We start from the raw sequence: 19,034 nt of genomic DNA on the forward strand, positions 1-19,034 counted from the left end.
CCTCTTGTCTCATGTGATTAAGACCCAACTTGTGAAGACAGCAAGGGTGTGAATACAGAAAATTTCTCTACAATTCAATTCAATTTGATTTAATTCAACCCGAAATCACTAAATACACATTTGCCTTGAATGGCTTTACAGTCTGAAAACCCTCTGTCCTTTCACACTCACATCAGATAAAAAAAACTTAAAAACTAAAAAAAAATACCTTTAACAGGGGGGGGGGGAGGGGGAGTGGAAGAAACACCAGGGAAAGCAACAGAAGAGGGATTTCCTCCCCAGGGCTGATGTGGTGTCAGTTCCCAGGTGGTAAAGTGATTCAGATACATGCAGTTATCCAGTGAAACCAGGAGATGGAGCCAAATGCATAGTTATCATGATGAATGTGGCTGCAGGTGAAGGTTAGTGTTATATTTCAAGAAATATAGTATTTGCATTGCATGAATGAAAATGAATAATAATAATAAAAAGATTATTTTCTCCACTTTATGACCAAATCTATTTTAAAACCATGCATAACGCTTAAGAAATAGGGTATATCAAAATCTCTAACTTACTTAAACATGAAAGGAACAACATGGAAGTAGCTCGTACTTCAAGTGACAACAATCACAACCTCACTCATTCAGTTTTAGAGAGATATTTGTTTATTGTACTGCCATCATCACACTGCTGCAGGTAAGTAGGGAGACAAATATGACAAAGCTGCTTAATGGTATGTATTAATTCATGCTTTATTTTATACAACTTCTACCATCTATGAATCTCTGACTTTTCAATGTGTCAAATATTGTGAAACCTGAATGTTGCCAAGTCATCCAGCACCAAGTTTCAGTCATTCAAACTGTATGACCCCAGTCCGCTGTGACCATCATCAAAGCATCTGATAAAGATAAATTGCATTGTCCCCTTTCCCATTGTGCAAACTATATTATCTAAATTGATTGAGGACTGAGCACAGAGTCCAACAGTGAACAAACATGTGGCTGATACACCTAGTTTAATAATTTAAAACAAAAGATTGGGTGTTAAGAGAAAAACACAAAAATATTGTAATTTCTCTACAAAATCATATTTTTTTACCAGGAAAATGTGAGAAAAGTCTTTTATTCTGGCCTTTATTATGAAGTTACAGACAAATGATGCAGATGCAGTTAGAAAGTAGATGGCCAAAGTACCTTTTAAATTACTGAAAAACTATTATGTAATTGCATTTGACTGATGATATTGACATTATACATAAATAGTAATATAGTTCTGTTAGCACACAGGCGTGACAAATATTTTTTGATACTTGCAGTGAATTAATTGCTGGGTGTGCTATTGCACAATATACCCTCCAAGACTGCTTCAGCTGAAGTGACTCACAACCCTAAAAGTAAAGTTTAACCAGCTGTTGTCAGCATAACTCAAACCAGCTGCTCTGCTGTGTGGACAGACTCTATTACAACACAGCCTAACTACAATTTTAGCTTCTTGTAGTCAATCATGATCTCAACCCCTTGCCTAATTACTCACTCTCATTTTTTCCTTAGTCTTACTCAAATTCATGTCTTATTAACCATGACTATTTATAACCAGTGACTCTGTCATTTGTCATGTTTGATCCCTCGCATCATATAAGATATTCCTTCATTGATCCCTATGGGGGCTGTAGCTACGGCAGCTTCTGTGGATCTGTTTTCGCCCTGTAAGCAAACTGGTGTGGATTGAAGGTCATGGGAGGAATGATGTGATGTGACCCCGTACCAGTTTTTCAAAGCACTTCATCACCACAGGGGTGAGTGCAACTGGCCAGTAGTCATTAAGACTGATAATGTGGGATTTCTTGGGCAGTGGGACTCTGATTGAGGATTTCAGGCAGGGAGGGACCGTGGACTGGGACAGAGACTGGTTGAAGATCCTGGTAAAGACTCCAGCCAGCTGGTCTGTGCAGTCCTTCAGCAGCCGTCAGGTCCAGTCGACTTCCTCGGGTTGACGGTCCACATCGTGCACCTCACCTCACTCTCCTCCAATGAGAAGGAGTGGATCAATCTAGTAGTTTTGTTGCCTTAACCTAACCACATTCATAGTTTTACAATGTTAATAATGTGTTTAAAACTATTTAGTCAGATATCATACAAACTGTATTTGGATATGTTGTAATAAATCCTGTTGCCATTTAGCAAATGCTGCAAATGGTTTTGATGCCAGGGCTATGGCAACCAAACTTTTTTTTTTGGCCGCAACCTCCCCTCTGGGAAATTTCTCTCCTTAGGTTTGCCAATTTTGCACAGACATGGCCTACATAGGGATTATCAAGGACATTGATATGAGTATTAAAGACGTTTTTTTAACCATTAATGGGTAATTGTGGGAGTGGAGTGTTGGGCTTGGCACAGATCTCAAAAGTAATTTGAGATTTAGAAATAAGCCAAAGTGCCCTGGCAGGCATGCACAAGGTTTTTATAAATCAGGTTTTTTTTGGAGTAAACCAATTGTTAATTTCTAAATTAAGTGTGGATTTATAAATCATTATCATTTTCAAGAGGTTCAAGATTTTTTTAAGCAACATTATTGTTTGTGACAATAACATGTTGGATCAATAGTCACTGCTAAACAACCAATCTTCTTCCTTTCATCCTCAAGGCAGTCGGGATCAACTCTGCAGTGTCATATAATGATTTGTCGGACCAGCACCCAAACTTGGTTCTGAGGTCAGTGTGTCAATTCTCTATGATGGACAAGAAAAACATAATTAAAACAATGACTAAATAACTAATTAACTAAATTTTGGATGGGTGTCTTTTTTATTTTTTGTCCAACTTTACCAGTTTATGTGTTGGAGAGCATTTGTGACAGCAAAGTGCATATGTCCTCATTATTTATTCATATTAAAAAGTTTAAGTAACTTGATATTTAATGTTTTTTTTATGTGAATTCTTTAATGTGTTTGAATTCAGCAAGAACCAGAATATATGTAGACAGTGCTTCACTTCTTCTTCTTCATTATTATTATTATTATTATTGGAGGCTGAACATGCATATATATATATATATATTTTCCTGTTTTAGATGATAAAGAAAGTAATTACTCTGTCCAAACGTGATCGCTCAGTGGGCATAAACTTAATCCAAGTTTCATTGAGAACATAATAGGCAAACGTAATTTAATGTTGTATAACTGCATTTGAAAAGGTCTTTCTCTTGACTGTCAAAATGCATATTTGCACAAAAAGAATAGACAAAGAATGACTGATGGTGTGTAAAGGTTGCAGCCATGCTGTGAATGTAAACACAGGTATAGGTTGTTTTTGTTACGTAAGTCATTTCATCAACACATAAGAAAGAGCTGTTTGTCCTCGCTCCTTCTGAATTCTTTACCTTTGTTGAAATTTATTTTTGGAATGGGACTGAAAGACGGAAAAACAGCAGATATCAGTGATGAGCTGTAGTGTGAAGGTGTTGGTAGAAATGTTTGGTCTGTGAATGACGTATTTCTTTGCATCTCATCCACCTTCTTGCACAACAAACCCTACAAACCTTGTCTGATAATATTTATCTTTAACTATGATGAATGCTTCTAGCTGTTCATGTTATGAGCTGAGAAAAGCCTCATTTAGATTACCTAGCAACTAAGATGAAAGCATGCATTACTAATTAAACCAACTGTATCAACCATACTGTAGCTATAAAATGCACCTTAATCTGAGTCAGTATCCTGTTTGTGCCTGCAATTTTTTATTTATTCACAAAGTACAAACATGAAGACATTTTCAAAATTGGTAAACTGAAAAATTAGTTTTTATTACCATACTATTTAGTAATTATGCTATGAACTATTGTTAATGTACTAGTATCCATTACACTCACATTAAAAAACAATATTACCATGTGCCAAAAGATGAAATATAGTATTATAAAAAAAGACAAAAAAAAAAGATTCAGGATACCATATATGCATGAAACACATGCAGAAACAACACACAAAAAACAATGTTTGTGTTCTCCCTTATTGAAAAATCCTGATTTTCACGTTGATTAAAGTGTGATTTTTCATGTGATATATCGTAAAATTAACAAACCAACATTTTTTTAACCATTGATTCACAATAAAAATGAATGATTTAGGAAAAAACAAAAGTAAAATATCTTTTTTGAAACAATCCAACCCAACAGCAGTTTGATTGATATTCTCTGTACTGCATCAATAAAATAAAAATAAAATAATTATTAATAATTAACCAAAACAAATAAAAATAAAACTAGAGCTTTCTTTTTTTTCCAAATTAACTCTTTAAATGTTTGTCATTTTCCTCATCATACTAAATAAAGTCTTTTAGCCTAAATATTCTATCCCATCACATCAACATTATAATATAAAAAATATAAAAAATTAACAAACCAAATTTTTTTTCCCCATTGATTGCACAATGTTATTAAAAGTTTGATTGATATTCTATGGGCTGCACCAATAATAAATAAAAAAAACATGAATCATGAATAAAATTAAAAGGAGATATATTTTAATGTTTGACATTTTTCCTTATCAACATTATAATACATAGTCTGTAAGACAGAGGTGACATAACCAGGTTCTGAGTTGGGGAAAAAACATTTTTAGCTCAACCTATAGAAGAGGTGTTGAAAATACAAACAAAGCAGTCATCTTCGTCACACCTCGTTAAAAATGTTCCACTCCTAGCTGTTATTCAACCAGGGGACATGTGAGGTATGCACCTTGACACTAATTTTGCAAAAGTCCCATATGTGACTGGTTTGTCCACTCCTCTGATGGCGACAGAGAAGAAGTGAAGACCAGCCTCTGGAATTATGCAACAGTAGAGCTCTATTTAGACTATTAAAAACAGTCCTCATAATCACATTTTATTTCAGATTTCACATCAATGATGAGGAAAAAAATCTGATATTCTCATCTAGACTTTACTTACTTTAATAAAGTAATCTATCACAGCTTTATTCCCGCAATGAAAAGATTAACAGTAATGACAGAGCTCTTTCAGCTGTCTATGTATGAAATGACATCATGCAGTCTTTTCCCAAAAATTAAACAAAAGCAACAGGAAGCTGTTCAAGTTATTAAATGTTGTAAGGGGTGTCTGAGGGGAGGGGCTTGGCACGGCTTGCTGCAGGTGACGGTCAAACCAGGTATATAAAGAGAGACCAACATGCAGCAGACAGTCACACAATGGCTTTGAGGAAGTGGATGTGCGTGTTGACTGTGGTGAGCCTTTTACCAGCAGGTAAGTCCCACTGAGACTGGACCAATGTCTTTGTTGAGCTGCAAGATTTGGTCGACTGTGAGTGGCTGAATGTTAGATTTAAAGTATGATTTAAATGGGAAACTGGTACTGGAGATTTTTACATTTATTTTAATATTTGTCTAATGTGTATTTAAACTATATAAATAGTTGGATGTGTATAATTATAAATAATATTGCAGTAAAAACTATGCCACTATATTATTTTACCAGGTTTCACTCAGAGACAGAACAGAGAACAGTGGCTAAAATTAATTTTCAACATCTTTTTATTGAAATAAGGGATTCAGAAGCATTCAAAGTAAAAAACAAAACAAAAAACAACAGCATTACATTGTTTCTGGTTTCTATTTAAAGCCTCCTGATCCCAGACTGACAGAATAACATAAATCTGTATAAAACAGAAAAGCTGGGGGCTTAGGCTACTTCCACTGCAGAAGGACACATCCACGAGCAATGAGAGATGGACAGGGCATTATGTTCCTTCTCAGTAAATCTTTATCTAGAACTTCTGACATTACTTTAAAAAAGTTTTCCGGAATGCTGTTAATTTTGAACAAGACCAGAAGGTGTGTGCCAGGTAAGCAGGGGTAAAAGCACACCTAACACAACCTCACTGGTCCCAGGGAAGTATTTTGCTAATTTGGCCGAACTAAAATGCATTCTATGGACGACTTTAAATTGTATGAGATTAAGACGAGCACAAAAGGACGAGCAATTGACCTGTAGTTTGGCCTTTTCCCACCAGGCGTCCTGAAATTGGATTCCCGGTTTTCATTCTTATTTAGCATTAATGTTAAAAATATACAGGATTTATTTTTAAATAAAAAGTTAGACAATTATGGTCATTTGTGGAAATTTGATCTAAATGTTGAATTTAAGTAGATTGAAATTGTTTTTGAAATTCAACAGGTACTTTATCTTTATCCTAACATATCAATTTTATCACGTCACATCCTAATTTGTCTTTTTCATGAATTATAGTTACCACCTCATGATAACCTTTTTTTTTTTTTTTTTTTTAAAAGTTGCATTTACCATGTATTTGAACATGACTTGATTAACTTTTTCTGTTGAATTATTAAGACATGATGATGCTGTTGGCATTCATTAATGATTTTAATGACTTTCATAACTAGCTGATCTGATGGTTTAAAAGAAAAAGAGAGACATATGAGTCATTTTTATTGGTTTACAAACTTTTTCTTACCAACCAAAGGGATTTCATGACCAAAAGTTACAACTTATACTTACTTAAAAAAAAGAGACATTACAATGTGGAATATAAAGATGTAAAGTGGTAAAGGAAAATTCATGAACATAATCTGTTTCTGATCTTTTCGGGCGTTTGCCCAGAAAAACTCTAGACAACTCAAACTGATATAACTAACCCACATTTATATATCTTTTCCAGGATCACATGCTCAGCTTGATGGTGAGTTGTAAACACTTAGTGCCTATTTAAATATGTTCATTCCTTATTGCTTCCATGCTTATTGCCCAGTGACAACATGTCCAAATTTGTTAAATATTTGATTCAAATTTACCTTAATCCTAAAGTCTTTAACTGCTGTTGTATTTTCCAGTATGTGGCACTGCTCCCCTGAACAACAGGATAGTTGGAGGTGAAGATGCTCCAGCAGGAAGTTGGCCCTGGCAGGTCAGTCTGCAGAGATTTGGCGGCCATGTTTGTGGTGGTTCCCTCATCAACAGAGAGTGGGTGATGTCTGCTGCTCACTGCTTCTCCAGGTGGGTCACTGTCATATTATAGAGGATAAGTTGTTCAGCGTGTCAGTGTTGCATTGAATTTAAGTATATACTCTTCCTTAAATGAATGCAATGTTGTCTTTTTTTCTTCAGTACAAGTACATCTGGATGGCGGATCTCTCTCGGTCGTCAGAACCTGCAGGGTGATAACCCAAACGAAGTGTCCAGAACTGTTGCCGAAATCATTTTGCATCCAAACTATGACAGTGCCAGCAATGACAATGACATTGCCCTGCTGAGACTCTCCTCACCAGTCACATTCACAGACTACATCAGACCTGTGTGTCTGGCAGCCAGTGACAGTGTGTTCAACAACGGTACTGATAGCTGGGTCACTGGCTGGGGCGCAGTACAGGAGGGAGGTGAGTCTGCTTGTTGCTGATCAATATTTTCGTTTTAGTGTCCTTTAAACAGCAGATGGATGTTAGAATTGTCTCTTTATTTGTTGCTCTGTCAGTGGCATTACCGTTCCCTGCAACTCTTCAAGAAGTGGAGGTTCCAGTTCTGGGAAACAGACAATGTAACTGTCTCAATGGAGTCGGTACAGTGACGGGTAACATGATCTGTGCTGGTGTTCTGGCAGGAGGCAAAGACTCATGTCAGGTAGGCTGCTTCATTTCATCTGACACTTGTTGGTAAAGGTGTTTAGGGTTTTCTGAAATGCTTATATGCCTCCTCTCCATCTCCTCAGGGTGACTCAGGAGGTCCGATGGTGAACCAGCAGGGCTCTGTCTGGGTCCAGTCTGGAGTTGTTAGTTTTGGTTTTGGCTGTGCTCGGCCCAATCTGCCTGGAGTCTACTCCAGAGTGTCCAGGTACCAGTCCTGGATCAACTCCCACATCAGCTCTGATAAGCCAGGCTTTGTCCAGTTCACCTCCAGTGGGCTGGATGCTGACAGCAGCTACACCTGTCCTGGTCTGCCACCTCCTGTTATCACTGCTATTACTACTCCTAGTGCAGAATCTGAGACAAGTACAGATTCAGGATCCACAGCACCAAGTGCTGAATGTAAGTATTTTGAGCACCATAATACCAAAGAAATGCATGTTTTTTTGGGTCTCTTTTCTGATGAATACACCTAGTCAAGTGAGCAACTGAAATGTTACATTCAGACTTTTAGTCTGTTTCAATAATTTCACAGCCAACTTGTTTCGTCTTGTTGTTTGCAGTGTGTGGCGTCACTCCCCTGAACAACAGGATAGTTGGAGGTGAAGATGCTCCAGCAGGAAGTTGGCCCTGGCAGGTCAGTCTGCAGAGATTTGGCGGCCATGTTTGTGGTGGTTCCCTCATCAACAGAGAGTGGGTGATGTCTGCTGCTCACTGCTTCTCCAGGTGGGTCAATGTCATATTATAGAGGATAAGTTGTTCAGCGTGTCAGTGTTGCATTGAATTTAAGTATATACTCTTCCTTAAATCAATGCAATGTTGTCTTTTTTTTCTTCAGTACAAGTACATCTGGATGGCGGATCTCTCTCGGTCGTCAGAACCTGCAGGGTGATAACCCAAACGAAGTGTCCAGAACTGTTGCCGAAATCATTTTGCATCCAAACTATGACAGTGCCAGCAATGACAATGACATTGCTCTGCTGAGACTCTCCTCACCAGTCACATTCACAGACTACATCAGACCTGTGTGTCTGGCAGCCAGTGACAGTGTGTTCAACAACGGTACTGATAGCTGGGTCACTGGCTGGGGCGCAGTACAGGAGGGAGGTGAGTCTGCTTGTTGCTGATCAATAGTTTTGTTTTAGTGTCCTATAAACAGCAGATGGATGTTAGAATTGTCTCTTTATTTGTTGCTCTGTCAGTGGTATTACCGTTCCCTGCAACTCTTCAAGAAGTGGAGGTTCCAGTTCTGGGAAACAGACAGTGTAACTGTCTCAATGGAGTCGGTACAGTGACGGGTAACATGATCTGTGCTGGTGTTCTGGCAGGAGGCAAAGACTCATGTCAGGTAGGCTGCTTCATTTCATCTGACACTTGTTGGTAAAGGTGTTTATGGTTTTCTGAAATGCTTATATGCCTCCTCTCCATCTCCTCAGGGTGACTCAGGAGGTCCGATGGTGAACCAGCAGGGCTCTGTCTGGGTCCAGTCTGGAGTTGTTAGTTTTGGTTTTGGCTGTGCTCGGCCCTATCTGCCTGGAGTCTACTCCAGAGTGTCCAGGTACCAGTCCTGGATCAACTCCCACATCAGCTCTGATAAGCCAGGCTTTGTCCAGTTCACCTCCAGTGGGCTGGATGCTGACAGCAGCTACACCTGTCCTGGTCTGCCACCTCCTGTTATCACTGCTATTACTACTCCTAGTGCAGAATCTGAGACAAGTACAGATTCAGGATCCACAGCACCAAGTGCTGAATGTAAGTATTTTGAGCACCATAATACCAAAGAAATGCATGTTTTGTTGGTCTCTTTTCTGATGAATATGCCTAGTCAAATGAGCAACTGAAATGTTACATTCAGACTTTTAGTCTGTTTTCATTCATTTCACAATCAACTTGTTTCGTCTTGTTTGCAGTGTGTGGCGTCACTCCCCTGAACAACAGGATAGTTGGAGGTGAAGATGCTCCAGCAGGAAGTTGGCCCTGGCAGGTCAGTCTGCAGAGATTTGGCGGCCATGTTTGTGGTGGTTCCCTCATCAACAGAGAGTGGGTGATGTCTGCTGCTCACTGCTTCTCCAGGTGGGTCACTGTCATATTATAGAGGATAAGTTGTTCAGCGTGTCAGTGTTGCATTGAATTTAAGTATATACTCTTCCTTAAATGAATGCAATGTTGTCTTTTTTTCTTCAGTACAAGTACATCTGGATGGCGGATCTCTCTCGGTCGTCAGAACCTGCAGGGTGATAACCCAAACGAAGTGTCCAGAACTGTTGCCGAAATCATTTTGCATCCAAACTATGACAGTGCCAGCAATGACAATGACATTGCCCTGCTGAGACTCTCCTCACCAGTCACATTCACAGACTACATCAGACCTGTGTGTCTGGCAGCCAGTGACAGTGTGTTCAACAACGGTACTGATAGCTGGGTCACTGGCTGGGGCGCAGTACAGGAGGGAGGTGAGTCTGCTTGTTGCTGATCAATATTTTCGTTTTAGTGTCCTTTAAACAGCAGATGGATGTAAGAATTGTCTCTTTATTTGTTGCTCTGTCAGTGGCATTACCGTTCCCTGCAACTCTTCAAGAAGTGGAGGTTCCAGTTCTGGGAAACAGACAATGTAACTGTCTCAATGGAGTCGGTACAGTGACGGGTAACATGATCTGTGCTGGTGTTCTGGCAGGAGGCAAAGACTCATGTCAGGTAGGCTGCTTCATTTCATCTGACACTTGTTGGTAAAGGTGTTTAGGGTTTTCTGAAATGCTTATATGCCTCCTCTCCATCTCCTCAGGGTGACTCAGGAGGTCCGATGGTGAACCAGCAGGGCTCTGTCTGGGTCCAGTCTGGAGTTGTTAGTTTTGGTTTTGGCTGTGCTCGGCCCAATCTGCCTGGAGTCTACTCCAGAGTGTCCAGGTACCAGTCCTGGATCAACTCCCACATCAGCTCTGATAAGCCAGGCTTTGTCCAGTTCACCTCCAGTGGGCTGGATGCTGACAGCAGCTACACCTGTCCTGGTCTGCCACCTCCTGTTATCACTGCTATTACTACTCCTAGTGCAGAATCTGAGACAAGTACAGATTCAGGATCCACAGCACCAAGTGCTGAATGTAAGTATTTTGAGCACCATAATACCAAAGAAATGCATGTTTTTTTGGGGTCTCTTTTCTGATGAATACACCTAGTCAAGTGAGCAACTGAAATGTTACATTCAGACTTTTAGTCTTTCAATAATTTCACAGCCAACTTGTTTCGTTTTGTTGTTTGCAGTGTGTGGCGTCACTCCCCTGAACAACAGGATAGTTGGAGGTGAAGATGCTCCAGCAGGAAGTTGGCCCTGGCAGGTCAGTCTGCAGAGATTTGGCGGCCATGTTTGTGGTGGTTCCCTCATCAACAGAGAGTGGGTGATGTCTGCTGCTCACTGCTTCTCCAGGTGGGTCACTGTCATATAATAGAGGATAAGTTGTTCAGCGTGTCAGTGTTGCATTGAATTTAAGTATATACTCTTCCTTAAATGAATGCAATGTTGTCTTTTTTTCTTCAGTACAAGTACATCTGGATGGCGGATCTCTCTCGGTCGTCAGAACCTGCAGGGTGATAATCCAAACGAAGTGTCCAGAACTGTTGCCGAAATCATTTTGCATCCAAACTATGACAGTGCCACCAGCGACAATGACATTGCTCTGCTGAGACTCTCCTCACCAGTCACATTCACAGACTACATCAGACCTGTGTGTCTGGCAGCCAGTGACAGTGTGTTCAACAACGGTACTGATAGCTGGGTCACTGGCTGGGGCGCAGTACAGGAGGGAGGTGAGTCTGCTTGTTGCTGATCAATAGTTTTGTTTTAGTGTCCTTTAAACAGCAGATGGATGTTGGAATTGTCTCTTTATTTGTTGCCCTGTCAGTGGCATTACCGTTCCCTGCAACTCTTCAAGAAGTGGAGGTTCCAGTTCTGGGAAACAGACAGTGTAACTGTCTCAATGGAGTCGGTACAGTGACGGGTAACATGATCTGTGCTGGTGTTCTGGCAGGAGGCAAAGACTCATGTCAGGTAGGCTGCTTCATTTCATCTGACACTTGTTGGTAAAGGTGTTTAGGGTTTTCTGAAATGCTCATATGCCTCCTCTCCATCTCCTCAGGGTGACTCAGGAGGTCCGATGGTGAACCAGCAGGGCTCTGTCTGGGTCCAGTCTGGAGTTGTTAGTTTTGGTTTTGGCTGTGCTCGGCCCAATCTGCCTGGAGTCTACTCCAGAGTGTCCAGGTACCAGTCCTGGATCAACTCCCACATCAGCTCTGATAAGCCAGGCTTTGTCCAGTTCACCTCCAGTGGGCTGGATGCTGACAGCAGCTACACCTGTCCTGGTCTGCCACCTCCTGTTATCACTGCTATTACTACTCCTAGTGCAGAATCTGAGACAAGTACAGATTCAGGATCCACAGCACCAAGTGCTGAATGTAAGTATTTTGAGCACCATAATACCAAAGAAATGCATGTTTTTTTGGGTCTCTTTTCTGATGAATACACCTTGTCAAGTGAGCAACTGAAATGTTACATTCAGACTTTTAGTCTGTTTCAATAATTTCACAGTCAACCTGTTTCGTCTTGTTGTTTGCAGTGTGTGGCGTCACTCCCCTGAACAACAGGATAGTTGGAGGTGAAGATGCTCCAGCAGGAAGTTGGCCCTGGCAGGTCAGTCTGCAGAGATTTGGCGGCCATGTTTGTGGTGGTTCCCTCATCAACAGAGAGTGGGTGATGTCTGCTGCTCACTGCTTCTCCAGGTGGGTCACTGTCATATTATAGAGGATAAGTTGTTCAGCGTGTCAGTGTTGCATTGAATTTAAGTATATACTCTTCCTTAAATGAATGCAATGTTGTCTTTTTTTCTTCAGTACAAGTACATCTGGATGGCGGATCTCTCTCGGTCGTCAGAACCTGCAGGGTGATAACCCAAACGAAGTGTCCAGAACTGTTGCCGAAATCATTTTGCATCCAAACTATGACAGTGCCAGCAATGACAATGACATTGCTCTGCTGAGACTCTCCTCACCAGTCACATTCACAGACTACATCAGACCTGTGTGTCTGGCAACCAGTGACAGTGTGTTCAACAACGGTACTGATAGCTGGGTCACTGGCTGGGGCGCAGTACAGGAGGGAGGTGAGTCTACTTGTTGCTGATCAATAGTTTTGTTTTAGTGTCCTATAAACAGCAGATGGATGTTAGAATTGTCTCTTTATTTGTTGCTCTGTCAGTGGCATTACCGTTCCCTGCAACTCTTCAAGAAGTGGAGGTTCCAGTTCTGGGAAACAGACAGTGTAACTGTCTCAATGGAGTCGGTACAGTGACGGGTAACATGATCTGTGCTGGTGTTCTGGCAGGAGGCAAAGACTCATGTCAGGTAGGCTGCTTCATTTCATCTGACACTTGTTGGTAAAGGTGTTTAGGGTTTTCTGGAATGCTCATATGCCTCCTCTCCATCTCCTCAGGGTGACTCAGGAGGTCCGATGGTGAACCAGCAGGGCTCTGTCTGGGTCCAGTCTGGAGTTGTTAGTTTTGGTTTTGGCTGTGCTCGGCCCAATCTGCCTGGAGTCTACTCCAGAGTGTCCAGGTACCAGTCCTGGATCAACTCCCACATCAGCTCTGATAAGCCAGGCTTTGTCCAGTTCACCTCCAGTGGGCTGGATGCTGACAGCAGCTACACCTGTCCTGGTCTGCCACCTCCTGTTATCACTGCTATTACTACTCCTAGTGCAGAATCTGAGACAAGTACAGATTCAGGATCCACAGCACCAAGTGCTGAATGTAAGTATTTTGAGCACCATTATACCAAAGAAATGCATGTTTTTTTGGGTCTCTTTTCTGATGAATACACCTTGTCAAGTGAGCAACTGAAATGTTACATTCAGACTTTTAGTCTGTTTCAATAATTTCACAGTCAACTTGTTTCGTCTTGTTGTTTGCAGTGTGTGGCGTCACTCCCCTGAACAACAGGATAGTTGGAGGTGAAGATGCTCCAGCAGGAAGTTGGCCCTGGCAGGTCAGTCTGCAGAGATTTGGCGGCCATGTTTGTGGTGGTTCCCTCATCAACAGAGAGTGGGTGATGTCTGCTGCTCACTGCTTCTCCAGGTGGGTCACTGTCATATAATAGAGGATAAGTTGTTCAGCGTGTCAGTGTTGCATTGAATTTAAGTATATACTCTTCCTTAAATGAATGCAATGTTGTCTTTTTTTCTTCAGTACAAGTACATCTGGATGGCGGATCTCTCTCGGTCGTCAGAACCTGCAGGGTGATAACCCAAACGAAGTGTCCAGAACTGTTGCCGAAATCATTTTGCATCCAAACTATGACAGTGCCAGCAATGACAATGACATTGCTCTGCTGAGACTCTCCTCACCAGTCACATTCACAGACTACATCAGACCTGTGTGTCTGGCAGCCAGTGACAGTGTGTTCAACAACGGTACTGATAGCTGGGTCACTGGCTGGGGCGCAGTACAGGAGGGAGGTGAGTCTGCTTGTTGCTGATCAATAGTTTTGTTTTAGTGTCCTTTAAACAGCAGATGGATGTTAGAATTGTCTCTTTATTTGTTGCTCTGTCAGTGGCATTACCATTCCCTGCAACTCTTCAAGAAGTGGAGGTTCCAGTTCTGGGAAACAGACAGTGTAACTGTCTCAATGGAGTCGGTACAGTGACGGGTAACATGATCTGTGCTGGTGTTCTGGCAGGAGGCAAAGACTCATGTCAGGTAGGCTGCTTCATTTCATCTGACACTTGTTGGTAAAGGTGTTTATGGTTTTCTGAAATGCTTATATGCCTCCTCTCCATCTCCTCAGGGTGACTCAGGAGGTCCGATGGTGAACCAGCAGGGCTCTGTCTGGGTCCAGTCTGGAGTTGTTAGTTTTGGTTTTGGCTGTGCTCGGCCCAATCTGCCTGGAGTCTACTCCAGAGTGTCCAGGTACCAGTCCTGGATCAACTCCCACATCAGCTCTGATAAGCCAGGTTTTGTCCAGTTCACCTCCAGTGGGCTGGATGCTGACAGCAGCTACACCTGTCCTGGTCTGCCACCTCCTGTTATCACTGCTATTACTACTCCTAGTGCAGAATCTGAGACAAGTACAGATTCAGGATCCACAGCACCAAGTGCTGAATGTAAGTATTTTGAGCACCATAATACCAAAGAAATGCATGCTTTTGGGGGTCTCTTTTCTGATGAATACACCTAGTCAAGTGAGCAACTGAAATGTTACATTCAGACTTTTAGTCTGATTCAATAATTTCACAGCCAACTTGTTTCGTCTTGTTGTTTGCAGTGTGTGGCGTCACTCCCCTGAACAACAGGATAGTTGGAGGTGAAGATGCTCCAGCAGGAAGTTGGCCCTGGCAGGTCAGTCTGCAGAGATTTGGCGGCCATGTTTGTGGTGGTTCCCTCATCAACAGAGAGTGGGTGATGTCTGCTGCTCACTGCTTCTCCAGGTGGGTCACTGTCATATTATAGAGGATAAGTTGTTCAGCGTGTCAGTGTTGCATTGAATTTAAGTATATCCTTCCTTAAATTAATGCAATGTTGTCTTTTTTTCTTCAGTACAAGTACATCTGGATGGCGGATCTCTCTCGGTCGTCAGAACTTGCAGGGTGATAACCCAAACGAAGTGTCCAGAACTGTTGCCGAAATCATTTTGCATCCAAACTATGACAGTGCCAGCAATGACAATGACATTGCCCTGCTGAGACTCTCCTCACCAGTCACATTCACAGACTACATCAGACCTGTGTGTCTGGCAGCCAGTGACAGTGTGTTCAACAACGGTACTGATAGCTGGGTCACTGGCTGGGGCGCAGTACAGGAGGGAGGTGAGTCTGCTTGTTGCTGATCAATAGTTTTGTTTTAGTGTCCTTTAAACAGCAGATGGATGTTGGAATTGTCTCTTTATTTGTTGCCCTGTCAGTGGCATTACCGTTCCCTGCAACTCTTCAAGAAGTGGAGGTTCCAGTTCTGGGAAACAGACAGTGTAACTGTCTCAATGGAGTCGGTACAGTGACGGGTAACATGATCTGTGCTGGTGTTCTGGCAGGAGGCAAAGACTCATGTCAGGTAGGCTGCTTCATTTCATCTGACACTTGTTGGTAAAGGTGTTTAGGGTTTTCTGAAATGCTCATATGCCTCCTCTCCATCTCCTCAGGGTGACTCAGGAGGTCCGATGGTGAACCAGCAGGGCTCTGTCTGGGTCCAGTCTGGAGTTGTTAGTTTTGGTTTTGGCTGTGCTCGGCCCAATCTGCCTGGAGTCTACTCCAGAGTGTCCAGGTACCAGTCCTGGATCAACTCCCACATCAGCTCTGATAAGCCAGGCTTTGTCCAGTTCACCTCCAGTGGGCTGGATGCTGACAGCAGCTACACCTGTCCTGGTCTGCCACCTCCTGTTATCACTGCTATTACTACTCCTAGTGCAGAATCTGAGACAAGTACAGATTCAGGATCCACAGCACCAAGTGCTGAATGTAAGTATTTTGAGCACCATAATACCAAAGAAATGCATGTTTTTTTGGGTCTCTTTTCTGATGAATACACCTTGTCAAGTGAGCAACTGAAATGTTACATTCAGACTTTTAGTCTGTTTCAATAATTTCACAGTCAACCTGTTTCGTCTTGTTGTTTGCAGTGTGTGGCGTCACTCCCCTGAACAACAGGATAGTTGGAGGTGAAGATGCTCCAGCAGGAAGTTGGCCCTGGCAGGTCAGTCTGCAGAGATTTGGCGGCCATGTTTGTGGTGGTTCCCTCATCAACAGAGAGTGGGTGATGTCTGCTGCTCACTGCTTCTCCAGGTGGGTCACTGTCATATTATAGAGGATAAGTTGTTCAGCGTGTCAGTGTTGCATTGAATTTAAGTATATACTCTTCCTTAAATGAATGCAATGTTGTCTTTTTTTCTTCAGTACAAGTACATCTGGATGGCGGATCTCTCTCGGTCGTCAGAACCTGCAGGGTGATAACCCAAACGAAGTGTCCAGAACTGTTGCCGAAATCATTTTGCATCCAAACTATGACAGTGCCAGCAATGACAATGACATTGCTCTGCTGAGACTCTCCTCACCAGTCACATTCACAGACTACATCAGACCTGTGTGTCTGGCAGCCAGTGACAGTGTGTTCAACAACGGTACTGATAGCTGGGTCACTGGCTGGGGCACAGTACAGGAGGGAGGTGAGTCTACTTGTTGCTGATCAATAGTTTTGTTTTAGTGTCCTATAAACAGCAGATGGATGTTAGAATTGTCTCTTTATTTGTTGCTCTGTCAGTGGCATTACCGTTCCCTGCAACTCTTCAAGAAGTGGAGGTTCCAGTTCTGGGAAACAGACAGTGTAACTGTCTCAATGGAGTCGGTACAGTGACGGGTAACATGATCTGTGCTGGTGTTCTGGCAGGAGGCAAAGACTCATGTCAGGTAGGCTGCTTCATTTCATCTGACACTTGTTGGTAAAGGTGTTTAGGGTTTTCTGAAATGCTCATATGCCTCCTCTCCATCTCCTCAGGGTGACTCAGGAGGTCCGATGGTGAACCAGCAGGGCTCTGTCTGGGTCCAGTCTGGAGTTGTTAGTTTTGGTTTTGGCTGTGCTCGGCCCAATCTGCCTGGAGTCTACTCCAGAGTGTCCAGGTACCAGTCCTGGATCAACTCCCACATCAGCTCTGATAAGCCAGGCTTTGTCCAGTTCACCTCCAGTGGGCTGGATGCTGACAGCAGCTACACCTGTCCTGGTCTGCCACCTCCTGTTATCACTGCTATTACTACTCCTAGTGCAGAATCTGAGACAAGTACAGATTCAGGATCCACAGCACCAAGTGCTGAATGTAAGTATTTTGAGCACCATTATACCAAAGAAATGCATGTTTTTTTGGGTCTCTTTTCTGATGAATACACCTTGTCAAGTGAGCAACTGAAATGTTACATTCAGACTTTTAGTCTGTTTCAATAATTTCACAGTCAACTTGTTTCGTCTTGTTGTTTGCAGTGTGTGGCGTCACTCCCCTGAACAACAGGATAGTTGGAGGTGAAGATGCTCCAGCAGGAAGTTGGCCCTGGCAGGTCAGTCTGCAGAGATTTGGCGGCCATGTTTGTGGTGGTTCCCTCATCAACAGAGAGTGGGTGATGTCTGCTGCTCACTGCTTCTCCAGGTGGGTCACTGTCATATAATAGAGGATAAGTTGTTCAGCGTGTCAGTGTTGCATTGAATTTAAGTATATACTCTTCCTTAAATTAATGCAATGTTGTCTTTTTTTCTTCAGTACAAGTACATCTGGATGGCGGATCTCTCTCGGTCGTCAGAACCTGCAGGGTGATAACCCAAACGAAGTGTCCAGAACTGTTGCCGAAATCATTTTGCATCCAAACTATGACAGTGCCACCAGCGACAATGACATTGCTCTGCTGAGACTCTCCTCACCAGTCACATTCACAGACTACATCAGACCTGTGTGTCTGGCAGCCAGTGACAGTGTGTTCAACAACGGTACTGATAGCTGGGTCACTGGCTGGGGCGCAGTACAGGAGGGAGGTGAGTCTGCTTGTTGCTGATCAATAGTGTTGTTTTAGTGTCCTATAAACAGCAGATGGATGTTAGAATTGTCTCTTTATTTGTTGCTCTGTCAGTGGTATTACCGTTCCCTGCAACTCTTCAAGAAGTGGAGGTTCCAGTTCTGGGAAACAGACAATGTAACTGTCTCAATGGAGTCGGTACAGTGACAGGTAACATGATCTGTGCTGGTGTTCTGGCAGGAGGCAAAGACTCATGTCAGGTAGGCTGCTTCATTTCATCTGACACTTGTTGGTAAAGGTGTTTAGGGTTTTCTGAAATGCTCATATGTCTCCTCTCCATCTCCTCAGGGTGACTCAGGGGGTCCGATGGTGAACCAGCAGGGCTCTGTCTGGGTTCAGTCTGGAGTTGTTAGTTTTGGTTTTGGCTGTGCTCGGCCCAATCTGCCTGGAGTCTACTCCAGAGTGTCCAGGTACCAGTCCTGGATCAACTCCCACATCAGCTCTGATAAGCCAGGCTTTGTCCAGTTCACCTCCAGTGGGCTGGATGCTGACAGCAGCTACACCTGTCCTGGTCTGCCACCTCCTGTTATCACTGCTATTACTACTCCTAGTGCAGAATCTGAGACAAGTACAGATTCAGGATCCACAGCACCAAGTGCTAAATGTAAGTATTTTGAGCACCATAATACCAAAGAAATGCATGTTTTGTTGGTCTCTTTTCTGATGAATATGCCTAGTCAAATGAGCAACTGAAATGTTACATTCAGACTTTTAGTCTGTTTTCATTCATTTCACAATCAACTTGTTTCGTCTTGTTTGCAGTGTGTGGCGTCACTCCCCTGAACAACAGGATAGTTGGAGGTGAAGATGCTCCAG

The 19,034-nt window shown here is 42.5% G+C and overlaps 2 protein-coding genes across 2 annotated transcripts; both read left to right on the plus strand.

The window, feature by feature from the left end:
* The first annotated feature begins 1,816 nt into the window (after positions 1-1,816).
* LOC131959948 (transmembrane protease serine 9-like) lies at positions 1,817-10,924 on the plus strand. The gene is made up of 16 exons (XM_059325163.1): positions 1,817-1,973; positions 5,133-5,243; positions 6,676-6,696; positions 6,848-7,010; positions 7,122-7,390; positions 7,486-7,631; positions 7,720-8,035; positions 8,197-8,359; positions 8,472-8,740; positions 8,836-8,981; positions 9,070-9,385; positions 9,544-9,706; positions 9,824-10,098; positions 10,182-10,327; positions 10,416-10,695; positions 10,920-10,924. Exons 1-16 carry the CDS (start codon positions 1,817-1,819, stop codon positions 10,922-10,924), a joined length of 2,946 nt encoding a protein of 981 aa, XP_059181146.1.
* Positions 10,925-11,013: 89 nt separating this feature from the next.
* Positions 11,014-19,001, plus strand: LOC131959949 (uncharacterized). The gene is given in 26 exon segments (XM_059325164.1): positions 11,014-11,054; positions 11,166-11,434; positions 11,530-11,675; positions 11,764-12,079; positions 12,241-12,403; positions 12,515-12,783; positions 12,879-13,024; positions 13,113-13,428; positions 13,590-13,752; positions 13,864-14,132; positions 14,228-14,373; positions 14,462-14,777; positions 14,939-15,101; positions 15,211-15,479; positions 15,575-15,720; positions 15,809-16,124; positions 16,286-16,448; positions 16,560-16,828; positions 16,924-17,069; positions 17,158-17,473; positions 17,635-17,797; positions 17,915-18,189; positions 18,273-18,418; positions 18,507-18,668; positions 18,670-18,786; positions 18,981-19,001. Coding segments are annotated over 26 exon segments (5,217 nt in total). The 5' UTR covers positions 11,014-11,028.
* The last annotated feature ends 33 nt before the right edge of the window (positions 19,002-19,034 follow it).

The sequence above is a fragment of the Centropristis striata genome, chromosome 21, assembly GCF_030273125.1.
Source record: "Centropristis striata isolate RG_2023a ecotype Rhode Island chromosome 21, C.striata_1.0, whole genome shotgun sequence".
Taxonomy (NCBI): domain Eukaryota; kingdom Metazoa; phylum Chordata; class Actinopteri; order Perciformes; family Serranidae; genus Centropristis; species Centropristis striata.

What these genes read in the sequence shown, in the direction of transcription:
- LOC131959948 (XM_059325163.1), top strand. Translation starts at nt 1,817, where the DNA reads ATGTGGGATTTCTTGGGCAGTGGGACTCTGATTGAGGATTTCAGGCAG. An exon ending in CACAGCACCAAGTGCTGAAT is followed by an intron (nt 8,036 to 8,196) that starts GTAAGTATTTTG and finishes TGTTGTTTGCAG; the next exon opens with TGTGTGGCGTCACTCCCCTG. An exon ending in CACAGCACCAAGTGCTGAAT is followed by an intron (nt 9,386 to 9,543) that starts GTAAGTATTTTG and finishes TCTTGTTTGCAG; the next exon opens with TGTGTGGCGTCACTCCCCTG.